The sequence below is a fragment of the Mesoplodon densirostris genome, chromosome 6, assembly GCF_025265405.1.
Source record: "Mesoplodon densirostris isolate mMesDen1 chromosome 6, mMesDen1 primary haplotype, whole genome shotgun sequence".
Classification (NCBI taxonomy): Eukaryota; Metazoa; Chordata; class Mammalia; order Artiodactyla; family Ziphiidae; genus Mesoplodon; species Mesoplodon densirostris.
Genome location: NC_082666.1, coordinates 51,814,824 through 51,836,120, shown reverse-complemented (window position 1 = coordinate 51,836,120; position 21,297 = coordinate 51,814,824). Strand labels below are relative to the sequence as shown.

At 38.0% G+C, this 21,297-nt stretch overlaps 1 protein-coding gene across 3 annotated transcripts in view; it reads left to right on the top strand.

Moving 5' to 3' along the window:
• The window catches only part of IFT74 (intraflagellar transport 74), an 85,876-nt gene that overhangs the window by 38,259 nt on the left and 26,320 nt on the right, over positions 1–21,297 (top strand). For all 3 annotated transcript variants that reach the window (XM_060100880.1, XM_060100882.1, XM_060100881.1), the window contains 3 exons: positions 969–1,112; positions 2,444–2,484; positions 5,191–5,270. In XM_060100880.1, the coding sequence (XP_059956863.1) occupies positions 969–1,112; positions 2,444–2,484; positions 5,191–5,270 (265 nt within the window). The remainder of the gene's footprint in view (positions 1–968; positions 1,113–2,443; positions 2,485–5,190; positions 5,271–21,297) is intronic.

Genomic DNA, 21,297 nt, shown 5'->3' with positions numbered 1-21,297 from the left:
TTTTGGTTATCTTTTAAAATTATCACATCCCTTATTTTCTCTTTGTGAACAGTAGAACAGTGGTGAATACATGATAATTTTACTACTCATGTATATTAGTTTCCTAGTGCTGCTGAAATAAAGTATCACAAACTGGGTGACATAAAACAACAGAAATTTCTTGTAGTTCTGGAGGCTAAAAGTCTAAAATCAAAGCATCAGCAGAGACTTGCTTCTTCTGGGACACTAGGTAGAATCCTTCCTTGCCTCTTCCTAGCTTCTGGTGCTGGCTGTCAGCCCTTGGCATTTGTTCCTTGACTTGTAGCTACATCGCTCCATTGTTTGCCTATATCATCAAATGGCATTCTCCTCGGGTGTCTCTGTTTTTATCTCTTCTCTTCTAATAAAGAGCAGTTAATACTGGATTAAGGTCCACTTTAATGACCTCAAGATAATCTTAACTTGATTAAATCTGCACAGACTCCATTTCAAATTAGGTCATGTTCACAGGTGCTGGAGATTAGGACTTCAGCATACATTTTAGGAGGATATAGTTCAACCCATAATATTGTAGGAAAGCATATATATGATCTATTCAGGGGAAAATATTTTCCCTCTAGAGATCAGTTCCTTGGACTTTGGATTGGGTTTTGTGGTTAAAGTTATACATACATCGTTACATTTTCTTTATTATCTTCCCATTGGTAGAGATGTCTTTATCTTTGTTTAGGTCTTATATTTAGAAAATAAACTAAAGCTACCACCTTCTTGTGAATCTTAGACTGAAAATTGCTTATGAAAAAGTATAGAGGAATTTGTTTTTATTCTTCCATGTTTAGAAACGCACTTTGTAGCATTATTGAGTACTCTAGGTTCTTGATATCTCTATTTAAAGATAATGGTAGTTTAAATTTGTCCTTAGTCTTATAAACTGAAAACTATTTGAATAGTTTTTGATAAAATACTAAAGTTATTTTAATTCTCTTCAGGAAATAGCACACTCCCAGGTAAAACAGGAGGCTGTATTGTTGCATGAAAAACTTTATGAGTTGGAGTCCCATCGAGATCAAATGATTGCAGAAGACAAAAGCATGGGATCCCCAATGGAAGAGAGAGAGAGATTACTTAAGCAGGTAGGAAAAACAAACATACGTATTTTAATATGTCAGGATTTGGTAAATGTATCAGTCTGTTTTATTTAAGGCATGTGAATTGAACAGAAAGCTAATAAGCTTATTTTCTTAAAAAACAGTGAAAAGTGAACTCCATCTAAATTAATATGAACTGCTTGACCAAGAAGATCTAGGTAAAAGTCATTTCTCAAATAAACTGTTTTTTTTTTTACTTAAATCCTAATTTTATATGGTCTTCATGCATATTTTGGTCATTTTTTCATGTTTTGGATCCTTATAAGAAAAACTTGAAACTCTTCTTATTGGTCAGTAAATAATTAATCTTATTGAAGATGTATTCCATGATTTGTTTTGGGCCTCATATTTAGAAAATGAAGTGCCCCAAGGCTGATGACTTTGTGTGGTTATTTCTTATCAGTGCCACCATGAAGTGAATGGAATTAAAATGTCCTGTGAAATCACAGTATGTCACCATGTTATGTCACATGGGTTCAGTAGCTTTCTTACTATCCCAAGGCTGGCTTTAATTTAGCCTATTGTTTATCCTGAGACACACTAAATATACAGCCCTTAGGAGCCTATATATTTGGGAGCACCTCTAGTCAGGAACCTACAAATGAGACTACTTTTGTGGTCTTATATTGAATCCAGTGGGTTTGCAGGAACCTTAGGGATCAACTCAGGAGCTATTTAAGTATTAGAATCATTCTAGAAAAGTATCAAAATCTAGAATCTCTGAAGTTCCTTGGAAAGAGATCATTGAAGGCAGGGGACAAAGAGTATGATCTTGGGATAGAATTTCTAGATAGAATACAGAATGACTAGTTAACTTTGAATTTCAGATAAGCAGTGAATAATCTTTTAGAATAAATATATACATAAGGATAATAAGTGTATTCCAAATACATACCACAAAAGTTATTCATTGTTTTTCTGAAATTCAAATGTAACAGGGATTGCTAAATCTGGCAGCCCTACCGTGTGCATGGGTTGGGGGTGGGGAGCAGGGGGAGCAGGGCGGGGGAGACAGGCTCAAAAATCCTAGATATTTATGTAAATTGATCCAGGCCTGAAGATATGTTAACTTATTGGTGCCACGTGGATAGGTATGGATATTTATCAGTCACCACTCTTCCTTTGAGGAGGAAAGAAAAATCTGTGAATAGTTCCCTAATGATGTTCCTTTTAACTTCAAAGGCTGAATTTCAAGAAATAAGTTTAAAGTGACTAGATTTGATTTTTTAGTACACACCCTAGAAGGAAAATCTCTTTAAGATAGCCTAACAATGAGTAATTTTTTTAAATTCTGTTTTCTCTTTATGCCTTTAAAGGTTAAAGAAGATAATCAGGAAATAGCCAGCATGGAGCGACAGTAAGTACTTTTACACTAGGACATTTTACATTCATTTCTCATCTTTTAAATTGCATTCTAAATGTGTAAGAGGTGCATATTGTTACAGTCATTTTTTCTGTGATTCACATTGACAATATTGATGCAGCTTTCAGTTTTATTTATAGCTTTAAATAATTCTTTGAATGTTTAGTTAAGAGCCATTACATAGTATAATTGCTTTTTAAAAACAGCTTTATTGTGATATAATACATACCATACAATTCACATATTTAAAGTGTACAATTCAGAGTTTTTTACTGTATTCACAGAGTTGTGCAACCACCACCTCAGTCAATTTCAGAACAGTTCAGTCACCCCAATAGAAACCCATATCCCTTAACCATCACACCTCTCACCCCCCATTCCCAGCCCTAAGCAACCACTGTACCTTATGTCTGTGTAGATTGGCCTGTTCTGGACATTTCATATAAATGAAAGCATACAATATATGGTCCTATGTGGCTGGATTCTTACACTTAGCATAGTGTTTTCAGGGTTCATCTGTGTTGTAGCATGTATCAGTATTTCATTTCTTTTTATTGCCAAATAATATCCCATTTGTGTGGCTATACCATATTTATTTATCCATTCATTAATTGATGGACATTTGGATTGCTTCTATTTTTTGGCTGTGATGGATCATGCTGGTATGAACAATCGTGTACATGTTTTTGTGTGTGGACATATATTTTCGCTTCTCTTGGGTATTTACCTAGGAGTGGAATTTACCTAGGAGTGCTGGTTCATACAGTAACTCTATATTTAACTTTTTGAGGAGGTGCCAGACTATTTTCCAATGCAGCTGCACCATTTTACATTTTCACCAGCAGTGTATAAGTGTTCCAGTTTCTCCATGACCTCATCAACACTTGTTATTATCTGTCATTTTTGATTACTGTGTAGCCATCATAGTAGGTGTGAAGTGGTATCATTGATTTGCATTTTCCTGATGATTAATGAATGATGTTGAACTTTTTTTCCTGTGCTTATTGGTCATATATATATATATATTCTTTGGAGAAATGTCTATTCACATTCTTTGCCCATTTTTTTGTTTTATTTATTTTGTTTTATTTATTTATTTATTATAGATCATTATTGGAGTATAATTGCTTCACAATACTGTGTTAGTTTCTGTTGTACAAAAAAGTGAATCAGCCATATGCATACATATATACCCACATCCCCTCCCTTTTGAGCCTCCCTCCCACCCTCCTTATTCCACCCCTCTAGGTCATCGCAAAGCACCAAGCTGATCTCCCTGTGCTTTTGCCCATTTTTAAATTGGGTTATTTATTGTTTTATTACTGAATTGTAAGAGCTCTTTATATATTCTAAATAAAGTCTCTTATCAGATAAATGATCTGCAAAATTTTTCTTCCATTATTTGTGTTTTTTCACTTTCTTTATGGTGTCCTTTGAAGCACAAAAGTTTAAAATTTTTTTTAAGACTTTATTTTTTAAATAAATTTATTTATTTTATTTATTTATTTTTGGCTGCATTGAGTCTTCATTGCTGCGCATGGGCTTTCTCTAGTTGCAGCGAGCGGGGGCTACTCTTTGTTGCGGTGCCCGGGCTCCTCATTGCAGTGGCTTCTCTTGTTGCGGAGCACGGGCTCTAGGTGTGCAGGCTTCAGTAGTTGTGGCTCACGGGCTCTAGAGCGCAGGCTCAGTAGTTGTGGTGCACAGGCTTATTTGTTCTGCAGCATGTGGGATCTTCCCAGACCAGGGGTCGAACCTGTATCCTCTGCATTGGCAGGCGGATTCTTAACCACTGCGCCACCAGGGAAGTCCCAGTAGTTTTAAATTTTGATTATATCTGGTTTATTTATTTTTTTCTTTTGTCGTTTGTGCTTTTGGTGTCATATGTAAGAAACCAATGCCTAGTTCAATTTCATGAAGATTTATGCTTGTTTTTTTATTTAAGTGTTTTATAGTTTAGTTCTTATGTTTAGATCTGTGACCCACTTTTAGTTAACTTTTGTGTATGGTATGAGGTAGGAGTCCAGTTTTATTCTTTTGCTTGTGCATATCCAGTTATCCCAGCACCATTTGTTGAAATATTCTTTCAACAAATATTATTTAATGTTCTTTCTCGGTTTAATTGTTTTGGCACCTTTGTCAAAAATCAATTGTATATAGATACAGGGTCTTATTCCTAGACTCACAATTCTATTCCATTGTCTATCCTTAAAAGGATATGTCTGTCCTTATTCCAGTATCATACTGTCTTGATTACTATTGCTTTGTAATAAGTACAACTGCTTTTGTTAAAATTTTAACCCATATAGTCTTCTCTCAATGGTAAATTTTCTCTTATTTTCTAACTTTTAAGACAAACTTGCTAACTTAGTTTATTTATATAAACCTACAAAAAGAAGGTTGCTAAAGATTTTTTATTTTCTTAATATCACAAGTAAAGTTCAAAAGAAGGCTGGGGAAGGGTCTACTGTTGAAGTCAGGCAAGCCAACATTCTCAGAACACGCTTGTACTCTAAATACGAATCATGAAAAAAGATTTTTCTCTCAAAATTTATAGTATTGTCCTCAGAGTAAAGCATATTATTTATTGATATTGTTTCTGCAGATTCGAAAAGCTTTAAGATTTCATAACATTGTCACTAAATGTTTTTACTGAATATCTAAATTGTCTGCCATAAATTCATTAAATAATATTTTCAACAGGTTAACAGATATAAAAGAAAGAATAAATCAGCTTAATGAAGAAATTAGACAACTTGACATGGATTTAGAAGAACACCAAGGTAATTTTTAAAATATCTTTATGATGTATAATATAGATACATAGCAGTATTTATACAGTATTAACTTGGGCCTCAGGGACTGTTTACCTGGGGTTTATTATTTAATTCATTGTGATATCACTAAGTTTAACTACTAAAATACTAAACTATTAAAATATTTAGTAGTAGTAACTAAATATTATAGTTAGTATTGAATTATTTAAGCCAACTAAAAACTTATATAACTTAAAATGGTTATATAATGGCAAGAATTTATTTTGTTTTGCAAAGAAATTTTTTTGTTAATTGGAATATAGTTGTTTTACAATGTTGTGTTAGTTTCTACTGTACAGCGAAGTGGAGTTCCCTGTACCATACAGCAAGAAATTTTTTTTTAATCAAGTAAAATGGTTTAAAGTTGCTCACAGATTTCTAAGTTATACTTCTTCAATATTGTCAGCTATTAACTGGGGTAAGTGGTAGAGTTACAGGGGAGTGAGGATCAAGTCACAGATATCACAAAAAATGCAGGAAGAATTATTCACTAGGGGACCCACTAATGTGGTGGCAAGTACTGATTATTCCAGTCCTCTCTCAGCTTTCCCCAGCAGTGGGATTTGAAGAGCCAAGGCAGGGGGACCAGAGCACTTGGGGTGGAAATGCTGTGGTGGGGATTTGGGAGCTACAGTGTATGTGTGGTTGAGGGAAGAGTTTGGGCATCACAGGTTCCTAACCAACTTGTCTCTAACAAGGGAGGAAAAGCTGGGTTACTATGGCACTTTAATCGCAGATTAACTGCAAACCAGTTAATATGCTATTGGATTATCAAGAGTTGACTATATATTCTTATGAGTTAGGTATTCTATTGTAAATAATATGCCTATTATGGCTAAAGAAACATTCATAGCAGGGGAAAAAGGGTGTTCTTTTCCTAAATTAATTTTTTGTTTCAATTTTAATGCAGTGTATTAGTTTTATTTATACATTTTATTGATTTATGAATAATAGCATTAGCTACTATTAATTGATTACTTACCTGGACTGGTTACTTTGTGATCTTTGCAGGCACACTTTGAAGGCTTCTAACCTCTTTTATGCTTGTTGAAACTCAGAGAAGTTAACTCAGATTCTTACAGCTAGTAAGGGGTAAAGTCTAGATATAAACCAAGTTCTCTTTGACCCCAAAGTGTTAGTTCTATTGCCAAACCTAATCTTGGCTTTCTGATATGAAGTGCTGTATTTGTGAAATAAAAATATTCTTGTGAAATGCTTACAGTCTTATTTACATGTGGCTACATGTAAACAAGACATCTAAAATCAGACAAACTTTAAGTCCTGGTTATTAGGTAAGTAAACTTATCTGAGCTTTCATTTTCTCATCTGCAAAATGAATATAGTGGTTCTACCTCACTAAGATTTACGAATAGTAAATGGTACACATGGCAAGGTAGGTTCACAATAAATTGTTACTAAGGTCATGTTTTCTTTATTAAATTATTTTATTCCTTTTAATTTATGTAGATCTAGTATATAGATTTTCTTTGTTAATAAATTATTCTGAGAAATCTGATAATGTTCTTGATTTCAGATGCTTTATGGGATACATTTTAAATAATATTCCTCCTTCTAAATTTAAATTTCTAGCAGAATTCTATTTATTTTTCCAGTAAAATAACTCATTTGGGGGTAATAATTTATTATTAATTGCTAGTTCTACAATAAATAGAATGCTTTGAATTGTAGCTTCCCTTCTCCTTTTTGTTTTCGTAAATTCTTTGTCCTTTTTTTTTTTTTTTTTCTGGCCGCACCACAGCTTGCGGGCTCTCAGTTCCCTGACCAGGGATCGAATCGGTTCCTCCTGCAGTGGAAGTGAGGAGCCCTAACCACTGGACCCAGGGAATTACCTGTCCTTTTTGATTAATGTAGAAAGGCACAATCTATAATGTAATGTAATAGTAGCAAAAAAGCATATATATATGTACATATAAAAATATATGTGATGGGCTTCCCTGGTGGCGCAGTGGTTGAGAGTCCGCCTGCCGATACAGGGGACACGGGTTCGTGCCCCAGTCCGGGAAGATCCCACATGCCGTGGAGCAGCTAGGCCCGTGAGCCATGGCCGTTGAGCCTGCGCGTCCAGAGCCTGTGCTCCGCAACGGGAGAGGCCACAACAGTGAGAGGCCCACATACCACAAAAAAACAAAACAAAACAAAACAAAAAATATATGTGATATATAAATATTATGTATTGTATGTTCACATATATATCAATGCATTAGTTTTTTGTTCTTCTACTACACTTTGATCATCCTGGATTATTGGTTCAACGGCACAGAGGTTTTTATTAGAAGGTCACTTGTTAGTTCAGGACCTCATTATTTCTTTCCTGAACTATTTCAGTAGTCTACTAACTGGCCCCCGACCTCCAATCTTGCTCCCTCTCAGATTCACCCACCACAGTGTTGCCAGAGTGACTTATGTGAAATGTGATTCTGTATCATTCTCCACTTAACAGTGGTTCCCCATGACCTACAAGATAAAGTTTAAGAATCTTTGTATGGCATTCTAGTCCCTCCATAATCTGGCCTGTACCTTGTCAGCCTCCTCTCCTACCCCTCAGCATCTCTATCCTTACATTCTAATAATAATAATAATAATCTACCAGTGGTACCTCACACCTCACCCTCTTTATCATACATCAAAGGATTATTTCATGCTCAATCCTTTGCTCCTATTATTTGTTCCCTTTTCTTGAATGTTCTTTTCCCTGTTACTTATTTTACTAACTTCTCATTTTTTAAGATCTAGCTCAGGTATCCTTTCATATCCAACATAGTAACCCTAACTTCTCTCCCTGACCTATTTCTGGGCTGGGCTAAGTGAGTGATCCCTGCCATTATCAGAACACACGGCATAAATGTATTGACCACATTACTTTACCACTTTCTACTTAGGTGTTTGTCTTTTCCCTTAGGCTATACATCCTCCAGGACAGGGATTGTGTCTTGTTCATTTTGGTAACCTCTTTCATCAACACAATGCCTGGGAAAATAAACATTCAGTAAGTCTCTGTGGAATGAATTAAACAGTCCTGTATTTTATTTATATATTTTTAAATAATTATTATTTTTTTTGGCTGCACCGTGCAGCTTGTGGGATTTTAGTTCCCCATCCAGGGACTGAACCCAGGCCCTCAGCAGTGAGAGCATGGAGTCCTAACAGCTGGACAGCCAGAGAATTCCCAGTCCTGTATTTTAGAAGGGAAGGATTTGTAGAATGAATTAAAGATGAGAGTTGGGCTCTAGTAACTTCTTTGGGCCCTCTAGTTCTTAAGATATACAAATGCACTCTTATCTACAGAGAGAGCTTGCTTAGTTAGCAACAGTTTTATTACTTTTTAGAGGATTCCTACCTTCGATTTATGATTTCCAGTAAAGAGGTGGATTCTTATCTACATCTGCATTCTCAGCAGTCCCTTGACTCAAGATTGTGGATAATCTGCTCCTTAAGATGTGGAGGATTATCAAGTTATTTTGACTTTCTGGTCCATACTTATCTCTGCCCCCAGCTTTATTCCTTCTGGCCCATTTTATTAATTTCTTAGATGTTACCTGTTTTTTTCCATTTATGGCACCTGTGTGTAATCCAGCTAGGCCACCTTTTGCCTTGTAGGGGTTCTGGTTAACATAACCTTTAAACCGTAAATGTGTTTGTACATGTCTGACTTTGTTAGTACTTGTTCCAACCCTTCAGTTTTCAAATAAACTTTTTAAAGTTTTGCATAATTCATTCTAAATTTAAAGGCATCCTTTGATACTGGTTTAGGTACAGTTATGTTCTCTGCTAGATATTAATGGTGGTCCTGTAATCCAACAGCTTCTTCAAGTTAATCATATTTTTGAACTTTTTAAGTCCTTAAAGTTATAATTTGCTAAAAGTTACATTGTCTCGAAGTTAACTAAATAAAATCAATTAACAGTTATTTGGCTCTTCTACAAAAATCTTCATTATTCCCTGATGCTGAGTTATCAGTTTCTGTGACAATCTGGATAATGCAGAAAAAATTCTCATAATACACTACGCTTTTGACCAATTCTAGATGGGCTTCTTTGCTCTCAAATCTTTATTTAGTCTTTGTAAGTAATTTTTAAAGGTGAAATAATCTCATAACAGAGAATTTTCATTATAATAAAATGTCATTACTTTTTTAAACTGCTGGGGGATTTAATCCTATTATGTTAAGTATTTGTTAGACTTCACCCCTACAGTAGTTTTACTTTATTGCTGGATCAGGTAACTTTGTTATATGGGTTCTAAAAATACTTAGGTTTAAATACGTGTACTATCCTATATTTTAGCAGGAAAGGAATTGTTACTATTTTTGCTAACTAGAAACAGTGAGAAATAGCTCTATTGAAAGTTGTTATATGGTCAGAATTTGGCTACAATCTGCATCATTATTAAAGCAGAGCAGTATTGGCAGATGCCATGCTACTTTTCAGAAAAGCCTGATTTCTCCTGGAATCCATCCTGATTTCTCCTTTCTCAGCTGAAGTGCCAACCATTAAATATTTACTTAATTGTTGCTTTTTAAAATGCTCTTTCAGTATGAGAAAGGGAAAGTAATGGAAAAGGCATTGGAGCTCTAGGTGAAGGCAACAAGATAATAGTAGCCTATATTCTCATTCAACATAGGATATTATTTTTATTATTCTTTTACCTAAAGATTTACCTCTAACATATGGTTGAGTAATTAGTTTTTGATAAGGTAATTGTTGACTAAGAAAATTTATTCTCACCACAAATTAATTTTTGTATATTTCATATTGAAGGTCTCTCAAAGTAAATGGTGTTTATTGGTCTGCTTAACTCAGGCCTCTACTGTACTCTTCACTATATTCCATTAAATTCTAAAAAGAGCAGTGTTACTATTTTAAGACACGACAAAACCTTTCATGGTGTAGGAACACAAAATAAGTGATTGTCTATGCAGAACTCCTGAGCCTTTTGAAATTTGGTTAATTCTCAGCTTTACCCAGTGCAGCTTAGGTTTAGACTTTCTCAGGTGTGCTAAATTAGTTACCATTTGTCCATCTGCTTCCAGCTTCCAAAATTTTATTACTATTGTTTCCTCTCCTATTTTCCTCATTGCTGCGAGTTTGACCTTTAAAAATTCTTTTTACTATAATTTTAGTGGAGTTTGTGGGGTGGGGCAGGTTAGGGTTAGATGTGCATGTTCAACCTACCATCTTTGTCAAAAAATTACCAGTTATAAACTTACCCAGAATTTCTGAAGAGTTTTAATCACCTTGAACGTACTTCATTTTATGGGTGTGTGTGTGTGTGTGTGTGTGTGTGTGTGTGTTGCCTGAAATGACCATTCTCATGTATTGTCATTAACTGTGCAAATTATCAGTCAGCATCTAGGAGGTTACCCCTTCCTACTTTTTAAAAATTTTCCTTAAAGTAGTTAAAGTTATTTTAAAGACTCCAATTAACTTATTTTTTTTAATTGTGTACTTTTTTTTTTTTTTTTTTTTTTTTTTTTTTTTTTTTTTTTTTGCGGTATGCGGGCCTCTCACTGTTGTGGCCTCCCCCGTTGCGGAGCACAGGCTCCGGACGCGCAGGCTCCGGACGCGCAGGCTCAGCGGCCATGGCTCACGGGCCCAGCCGCTCCGCGGCATATGGGATCCTCCCAGACCGGGGCACGAACCCGTATCCCCTGCATCGGCAGGCGGACTCTCAACCACTTGCGCCACCAGGGAGGCCCTAATTGTGTACTTTTTATGTACAAATCTGGTGTGTACTTAATGTGGAAAATTCAAGCAATACAAAAGTGTATAAAGTAAAAATCATCTCCTTTCTCCTCATACGCATTCCATTCTTCAGAGGTAATCATTGTTTACAGTTTGATATGTATAGCCTTTTAGACTTTTTTCTATACATGGCATATATATATATATATATATATATATATATTTAATGTATATATATTTAATTGAGTGATACAGTTCTTCTGAGCTTGAGTCTTTTCATTTAACTGTATATAATGAACATTCTTCCATACGAGGATGTATATACTTCATTCTAAGAAGTATAGCATAGTAGCCAATGTCAGGGCTTTAAAGCCAGACTAAGAATGGTCCCTGGCACATATTTAAGTACTTACAAAAACTATTAGCTGTAGTCATGTTGATATTCTTTTTTTTTTTTATTAGTTTCTGCTTTATAACAAAGTGAATCAGTCATACATATACATCTGTTCCCACATCCCCTCCCTCATGCATCTCCCTCCCTCCCACCCTCCCCATCCCTCCCCTCCAGGCGGTCACAAAGCACCGAGCTGATCTCCCTGTGCTCTGCGGCTGCTTCCCACTATCTATCTACCCTACGTTTGGTAGTGTATATATGTCCATGCCTCTCTTTCGCTTTGTCACAGCTTACCCTTCCCCCTCCCCAATCCTCAAGTCCATTCTCAACTAGGTCTGTGTCTTTATTCCCGTTTTACCCCTAGGTTCTTCATGACATTTTTTTTCTTATATTCCATATATATGTGTTAGCATACGGTATTTGTCTTTCTCTTTCTGACTTACTTCACTCTGTATGACAGACTCTAGATCTATCCACCTCATTACAAATAGCTCAGTTTCGTTTCTTTTTATGGCTGAGTAATATTCCATTGTATATATGTGCCACATCTTCTTTATCCATTCATCTGATGATGGACACTTAGGTTGTTTCCAGCTCCGGGCTATTGTGAATAGAGCTGCAATGAACATTTTGGTACATGTCTCTTTTTGAATTATGGTTTTCTCAGGGTATATGCCTAGTAGTGGGATTGCTGGATCATATGGTAGTTCTATTTGTAGTTTTTTAAGGAACCTCCATACTGTTCTCCATAGTGGCTGTACCAATTCACATTCCCACCAGCAGTGCAAGAGTGTTCCCTTTTTTCCACACCCTCTCCAGCATTTATTGTTTCTAGATTTCTTGATGATGGCCATTCTGACTGGTGTGAGATGATATCTCATTGTAGTTTTGATTTGCATTTCTCTAATGATTCATGATGTTGAGCATTCTTTCATGTGTTTGTTGGCAGTCTGTATATCTTCTTTGGAGAAATGCCTATTTAAGTCTTCTGCCCATTTTTGGATTGGGTTGTTTGTTTTTTTGCTATTGAGCTGCATGAGCTGTTTATAAATTTTGGAGATTAATCCTTTGTCCGTTGCTTCATTTGCAAATATTTTCTCCCATTCTGAGGGTTGTCTTTTGGTCTTGTTTATGGTTTCCTTTGCTGTGCAAAAGCTTTGAAGTTTCATTAAGTCCCATGTGTTTATCTTTGTTTTTATTTCCATTTCTCTAGGAGGTGGGTCCAAAAGGATCTTGCTGTGATTTATGTCATAGAGTGTTCTACCTATGTTTTCCTCTAAGAGTTTGATAGTTTCTGGCCTTACATTTAAGTCTTTAATCCATTTTGAGCTTATTTTTGTGTATGGTGTTAGGGAATGATCTAATCTCATACTTTTACATGTCCCTGTCCAGTTTTCCCAGCACCACTTATTGAAGAGGCTGTCCTTTCTCCACTGTACATTCCTGCCTCCTTTATCAAAGATAAGTTGGCCATATGTGCGTGGGTTTATCTCTGGGCTTTCTATCCTGATCCACTGATCTATCTTTCTGTTTTTATGCCAGTACCACACTGTCTTAATTACTGTACCTTTGTAGTATAGTCTGAAGTCAGGGAGCCTGATTCCTCCAGCTCCTTTTTTCGTTCTCAAGATTGCTTTGGCTATTCGGGGTCTTTTGTTTTTTCCAAACAAATTTTGAAATTTTTTGTTCTAGTTCTGTGAAAAATGCCAGTGGTAGTTTGATAGGGATTGCATTGAATCTGTAGATTGCTTTGGGTAGTAGAGTCATTTTCACAATATTGATTCTTCCAATCCAGGAGCATGGTATATCTCTCCATCTATTTGTATCATCTTTAATTTCTTTCATCAGTGTCTTATAATTTTCTGCATACAGGTCTTTTGTCTCCTTAGGTAGGTTTATTCCTAGATATTTTATTCTTTTTGTTGCAATGGTAAATGGGAGTGTTTTCTTGATTTCAGTTTCAGATTTTTCATCATTAGTGTACAGGAATGCCAGAGATTTCTGTACATTAATTTTGTAACCTGCTACTTTACCAAATTCATTGATTAGCTCTAGTAGTTTTTCGGTAGCATCTTTAGGATTCTCTATGTATAGTATCATGTCATCTGCAAACAGTGACAGCTTTACTTCTTCTTTTCCCATTTGGATTCCTTTTATTTCCTTTTCTTCTCTGATTGCTGTGGCTAAAACTTCCAAAACTAGGTTGAATAAGAGTGGTGAGAGTGGGCAGCCTTGTCTTGTTCCTGATCTTAGTGGAAATGGTTTCAGTTTTTCACCATTGAGGACAATGTTGGCTGTGGGTTTGTCATATATGGCCTTTATTATGTTGAGGAAAGATCCCTCTATGCCTACTTTCTGCAGGGTTTTTATCATAAATGGATGTTGAATTTTGTCGAAAGCTTTCTCTGCATCTATTGAGATGATCATATGGTTTTTCTCCTTCAACTTGTTAATATGGTGTATCACATTGATTGATTTGCGTATATTGAAGAATCCTTGCATTCCTGGAATAAACCCCACTTGATCATGGTGTATGATCCTTTTAATGTGCTGTTGGATTCTGTTTGCTAGTATTTTGTTGAGGATTTTTGCATCTATGTTCATCAGTGATATTGGCCTGTAGTTTTCTTTCTTTGTGACATCCTTGCCTGGTTTTGGTATCAAGGTGATGGTGGCCTCGTAGAATGAGTTTGGGAGTGTTCCTTCCTCTGAAATTGTTTGGAAGAGTTTGAGAAGGATGGGTGTTAGCTCTTCTCTAAATGTTTGATAGAATTCGCCTGTGAAGCCATCTGGTCCTGGGCTTTTGTTTGATGGAAGATTTTTAATCACAGTTTCAATTTCAGTGCTTGTGATTGGTCTATTCATATTTTCTATTTCTTCCTGAGTCAGTCTTGGCAGGTTGTGCATTTCTAAGAATTTGTCCATTTCTTCCAGGTTGTCCATTTTATTGGCATAGAGTTGCTTGTAGTAATCTCTCATGATCTTTTGTATTTCTGCAGTGTCAGTTGTTACTTCTCCTTTTTCATTTCTAATTCTATTGATTTGAGTCTTCTCCCTTCTTTTCTTGATGAGTCTGGCTAATGGTTTGTCAATTTTGTTTATCTTCTCAAAGAAGCAGCTTTTAGTTTGGTTGATCTTTGCTATCGTTTCCTTCATTTCTTTTTCATTTATTTCTGATCTGATCTTTATGATTTCTTTCCTTCTGCTAGCTTTGGGGGTTTTTTGTTCTTCTTTCTCTAATTGCTTTAGGTGCAGGGTCAGGTTGTTTACTCGAAATGTTTCCTGTTTCTTAAGGTGGGATTGTATTGCTATAAACTTCCCCCTTAGAACTGCTTTTGCTGCATCCCATAGGTTTTGGGTTGTCATGTCTCCATTGTCATTTGTTTCTAGGTATTTTTTAATTTCCTCTTTGATTTCTTCAGTGATCACTTCGTTATTGAGTAGTGTATTGTTTAGCCTCCATGTGTTTGTATTTTTTACAGATCTTTTCCTGTAATTGATGTCTAGTCTCATAGCATTGTGGTCGGAAAAGATACTTGATACAATTTCAATTTTCTTAAATTTACCAAGGCTTGATTTGTGACCCAAGATATGATCTATCCTGGAGAATGTTCCATGAGCACTTGAGAAAAAATGTGTATTCTGTTGTTTTTGGATGAAATGTCCTATAAATATCAACTAAGTCCATCTTGTTTAATGTATCATTTAAAGCTTGTGTTTCCTTATTTATTTTCATTTTGGACGATCTGTCCATTGGTGAAAGTGGGGTGTTAAAGTCCCCTACTATGATTGTGTTACTGTCGATTTCCCCTTTTATGGCTGTTAGTATTTGCCTTATGTATTGAGGTGCTCCTATGTTGGGTGCATAAATATTTACAATTGTTATATCTTCTTCTTGGATCGATCCCTTGATCATTATGTAGTGTCCTTCTTTGTCTCTTCTAATAGTCTTTATTTTAAAGTCTATTTTGTCTGATATAAGAATTGCTACTCCAGCTTTCTTTTGATTTCTATTTGCATGGAATATCTTTTTCCATCCCCTTACTTTCAATCTGTATGTGTCTTTAGGTCTGAAGTGGGTCTCTTGTAGACAGCATATATATGGGTCTTGTTTTTGTATCCATTCAGCCACTCTGTGTCTTTTGGTGGGAGCATTTAGTCCATTTACATTTAAGGTAATTATTGATATGTATGTTCCTATTCCCATTTCCTTAATTGCTTTGGGTTCGTTATTGTAGGTATATTCCTTCTGTTGTGTTTCTTTCCTAGAGAAGTTCCTTTAGCATTTGTTGTAAAGCTGGTTTGGTGGTGCTGAACTCTCTCAGCTTTTGCTTGTCTGTAAAGGTTTTAATTTCTCCATCAAATCTGAATGAGATCCTTGCTCGGTAGAGTAATCTTGGCTGCAGGTTTCTCTCCTTCATCACTTTAATTATGTCCTGCCACTCCCTTCTGGCTTGTAGAGTTTCTGCTGAGAGATCAGCTGTTAACCTGATGGGGATTCCCTTGTGTGTTTTTTGTTGTTTTTCCCTTGCTGCTTTTAATATGATTTCTTTGTGTTTAATTTTTGACAGTTTGATTAATATGTGTCTTGGTGTATTTCTCCTTGGATTTATTCTGTATGGGACTCTCTGTGCCTCCTGGACTTGATTAACTATTTCCTTTCCCATATTAGGGAAGTTTTCAACTATAATCTCTTCAAATATTTTCTCAGTCCCTTTCTTTTTCTCTTCTTCTTCTGGAACCCCTATAATTCGAATGTTGGTGCGTTTAATGTTGTCCCAGAGGTCTCTGAGACTGTCCTCTGTTCTTTTCATTCTTTTTTCTTTATTTTGCTCTGCATCAGTTATTTCCACTATTTTATCTTCCACCTCACTTATCCGTTCTTCTGCCTCAGTTATTCTGCTATTGATCCCATCTAGAGTATTTTTCATTTCATTTATTGTGTTTTTTTTTTTGTTTTTTTTTTTTTTTCCTTTTTGCGGTATGTGGGCCTCTCACTGCTGTGGCCTCTCCCGTTGCGGAGCACAGGCTCCGGATGCGCAGGCCCAGCGGCCATGGCTCACGGGCCCAGCCGCTCCGCGGCATATGGGATCCTCCCAGACCGGGGCACGAACCCGTATCCCCTGCATCGGCAGGCGGACTCTCAACCACTTGCGCCACCAGGAAGGCCCTTATTGTGTTTTTAATCAATGCTTGATTCATCTTTAGTTCTTCTAGGTCCTTGTTAACTGTTTCTTGCATTTTGTCTATTCTATTTCCAAGATTTTGGATCATCTTTACCATCATTATTCTGAATTCTTTTTCAGGTAGACTGCCTATTACCTCTTCATTTGTTAGGTCTGGTAGGTTTTTATCTTGCTCCTTCACCTGCTGTGTGTTTTTCTGTCTTCTCATTTTGCTTATCTTCCTGTGTTTGGGGTCTCCTTTTTGCAGGCTGCAGATTCGTAGTTCCCGTTGTTTTTCGTGTCTGACCCCAGTGGCTAAGGTTGTTTCAGTAGGTTGTGTAGGCTTCCTGGTGGGGGGGACTAATGCCTGTGTTCTGGTGGTTGAGGCTCGATCTTGTCTTTCTGGTGGACAGGTCCACGTCTGGTGGTGTGTTTTGGGGTGCCTATGGCCTTATTTTGTTTTTAGGTAGCTTCTCTGCTAATGGGTGGGGTTGTGTTCCTGCCTTGCTAGTTGCTTGGCATAGGGTGACCAGCACTGTAGCTTGCTGGTCGTTGACTGAAGCTGGGTGCTGGTGTTGGGATGGAGATCTCTGGGAGATTTTCGCTGCTTGATATTATGTGGAGCTGGGAGGTCTCTTGTGGACCCGTGTCCTGAAGTTGGCTCTCCCACTTCAGAGGCACAGTACTGGCTCCTGGCTGCAGCACCTACAGCCTTTCATCCACCCGGCTCAGAATAACAGGGAGAAAAAGCAGAAAGAAAGAATTAGTAGAAGAAAGAAAGAGAGAGGGAAAGAAAGGAAGAAGGGAAGAAAGGAAGGAAGGAAGAAAGAAAGAAAGGAGGGAGGGAGTGAGGAAGGATGGAAAGAAAGAAGGAAAGAAAGGAGGGAGGGAGGGAGCAATGAAAGCAAAAGGAAGAGTGAATGGAAGAAGGGAGGGAGGGAGGGAGGAAGGAAAGAAAGAAAGAAAGACAGGAGGGAGGGAGGGAGGAAGGAAAGAAAAAGAAAGTGGAAAGAAGAAGGGTGGGAGGGAGGGAGGAAAGAAAAAGAAAGAAGGAAAGGAAGAGCAGAGGGAGGGAGGGAGGAAGGGAAGGTAGGAAAAAAAGAAAGAGCAGGTAAAGTAAAATAGAATAAAGTATGAAATATAGTAGCGTTATTAAAATTAGAAAGTAATTATTGAGAAAAAAAAAACAAAAAACGGACCGATAGAACCCTGGGACATATGGTGGAAGCAAAGCTATACAGAGAGAATCTTACACAGAAGATTACACATACACATTCACAAAAAGGGAGCAGGGGGAAAAATCAAAAATCTTGCTCTCCAAGTCCACCTCCTCAATTTGGGATAATTCGTTGTAAAAAGAGGAAAAGGGCAAGAAGTCTGAAATCTTGCTCTCTAAGTCCACCTCCTTACTTTGGAATAATTCGTTGTAAAAAGAGGAAAAGGGGGGAAAGTCTTAAATCTTGTCCTCAAAGTCCACTTCCTCAATTTGGGATGATTCGCTGTCCATTCATGCACTCCACAGACGCAGGGCACATCAAATGGACTGTGGAGCTTTAATCCGCTGCCTCCGAGGCTGCACAGAGAGATTTCCCTGACTCTGCTCTCACAGCTCCCGGGTCTCAGCCTTGGACCTGGCCCCGTCTCTGTGCGTAGGTCGCCGGAGGGCGTCCGTTCTTCGCTTAGACAGGACGGGTTTAAAGGAGCCGCTGATTCGGGGGCTCTGGCTCACTCAGGCAGAGGGGAGGGAGGGGCGCGCAGTGTGGGGCGGGCCTGCGGCGGCAGAGGCTGGCGTGATGTTGCAGCAGCCCGTGGCGCTCCGTGCGCTTTCCCGGGAAAGCCGTCCCCGGGTCTCGGGACCACGGCAGTGGCGGGGTGCACAGGTCCCCCGGAAGGCGGGGCGGACAGTGACCCGCGCTCGCACACAGGCCCCGCGGCTGCGGCGGCGGTGGGCGGCGGCAGGCGGCGGCGGTGGCGGGCCGTGGGCGGCGGCGGCGGGCGGTGGGCGGCGGCGGCGGCCCACGCCCGTCTCCGAGGTCCACGCCTTACCCGCGGCTCGCGCCTGTCTCCGGCGCTTCCCTAAGCAGCCTTCTTAATGCCTTCTCCTCGCACACCAGGAAACAAAAGTGAAAAAAGTCTCTTGCCTCTTCAGCAGCTCCAGACCCTTTCCCCGGACTCCCTCCGGGTTAGCCGTGGTGCACTAACCCCTTCAGGCTCTCTTCCTGCCGCCAGCCCCAGTCCTCTCCCTGCGCTCCGACTGAAAGCTGATACCCAAGCCTCAGCTCCCAGCCCCGCCCGCCACGGCGGCCGAGCAGACAAGCCTCTCGGGCTGGTGTGTGCCTGAGGGCACCGATCCTCTGTGCCGGAATCTCTCCGCTTTGCCCTCCACACCCCTGTTGCTGTGCTCTCCTCCGCTACTCCGAAGCTTTCCCCCTCCGCCACCTGCAGTCTCCGCCCGCGAAGGGGCTTGTAGTGTGTAGAAACCTTCCCTCCTTCACGGCTCCCTCCCACTGGTGCAGGTCCCGTCCCTATCCTATTGTCTCTGTTTATTCTTTTTTTCTTTTGCCCTACCCAGGTATGTGGGGAGTTTCTTGCCTTTTGGGGGGTCTGAGGTCTTCTGTCAGCGTTCAGTAGGTGTTCTGTAGGAGTTGTTCCACGTGTAGATGAATTTCTGATGTATCTGTGGGGAGGAAGGTGATCTCCGCGTCTTACTCTTCCGCCATCTTCCTCCGGACCTCGATATTCTTGTTAAATAGTACTAGCTGTATCCACATTGACATTAGGTTGTTTCTAATTTTTCACTACCAAGAACAATGCTGCAGTAAATAACCTTGATACATACATGTTTGTTAATTTGTATATTTCTATAGGCTAAATTTCTAGAAGTGAAATTTTGAATAGAAAGTTACTTACGTATACAATTTTGATTCTTTTTGAAAATTTCTTTCCAGAAATGGTTGTACCAGTTTATACAACCAGCAGCAGTATGTGAAAGTGCTTCCTTACCAGGGCTAATTACTTCTCTGACAGTTTATTGTTCTCAAAGGCCTGAATTTGTAGTACTACCATGATCCACGAGGTGGAGCTAATTTTCTGGACATCTGCATGCTCAGACAAGGCTTAAGGAACACAGTTTACAAAGTACAGTCACATTTCTTCCCAAGAAGGATTTTTGGGCATTATTGCTCACTACAAATTATTCCTTCAATTTTAGAGTACAGTATCTTCCCAAAGATTGATAAAATTGAATATCATGTGGTTATCAATACGGCATATCACAGACATCTAAATATCTAACAGCTACAATGTGATAAATATGTATCATAATAGAAGTATGCATAAAATGCTACAGGATCATTGGATTACGGTCCTAAACTTCAAATGAATTCATTGCAATTTACTCTATAATTTATATGCTGCTTTCAAGAGTAGTAAAAACATAAAATAAAACCCTTTTCTTTGGTTTGTCTCTAGGATACTTTTTCCTACTCATAGTTCCAAGGCCCAGGTTAGAAGCTTTTATTCTCTGATTATGTCAGGTAAAATAGAATTTATAAAGACAGAATAGTTTTGTTTTAGAGCACGGGTTCTGCAACCCGAATGCCAGGATTCAAATCTGGGCTGTGCTGTTTTACTGGCTGATCTCAGACGTGCTACTTGACCTGTCTGTACCTTAGTTTCCTCATCTTTAAAGTGGAGATAATAACAGTACCTACCTTCCTTTTAGGGTTACTGTGAGGATTAGATGAATGGAGCGCGCGCGCGCGTGTGTGTGTGTGTGTGTGTGTGTGTATGACTCAGAATAGCATGCAATTTAAAAATTGCACATAAATGTTAGTTATTGGCTGTTATTATTAATGCTATTAATTAATTATTTTTTTTAGTTTTTTTAAAACAGCTTTACAAAGGTTTAATTGACATACAATACAGTGCACATATTTAAAGTACATAATTTGATAAGTTTTGACATATGCATCCACCTGTGAAACCATCACCACAATCAAGAGAGTAAACATACCCAACGATCCCCCAAATCTCCTAATACCCTTTTGCAGCCTCTCCCTCCCACTTCTTCCTGCCTCACTCTCCCATCCCCAAGTAACCGATGATCTGGTTTCTGTCACTGTTGATTAATTTAAATTTTCTAGAATTTTATATAAACAGAATCATAACTATGTACACATTTTTCTCTGGTTCTTCACTCAGCATACTTATTTTAAGATTTATCCATATATTTTCACATGTCACCAGTTTGCTCCTGTTCATTGCTGAGTAGTATTCCACTGTGAAGATAAACCACAGTTTATTTATTCATTCTTCTTTGTCTGACTTGGATTAATTATTTTTAATGATTCCATTTTATCTTCTTTATTGCTCTTTCAGTTATAATTCTTTGTTTTGTCATTTTAGTGGTTGCTTTAGGATATTGTGTATATCTTTAACTTATCACAGTCTACCTTCATGTTATATTATACCTCATTATGTATAGTATAAGAACCTTGACAATGGCATGCTTCTAGTTCTCCCTTCCTGGTCTTTGTGGTATTGTCATCACACATTTTCCTTTTACATATTTTATAAGGTAATAACTACATAGCTATTTTTTTTCACACACATACACTGTATTTTAATTTTATAAGAGATAAATAAACTGACACCAAGCATTGTAAATGGATGACCACAACAAAAGCAATGATGATTGCAATTACCAACACACTCATACTATGTCATAATAT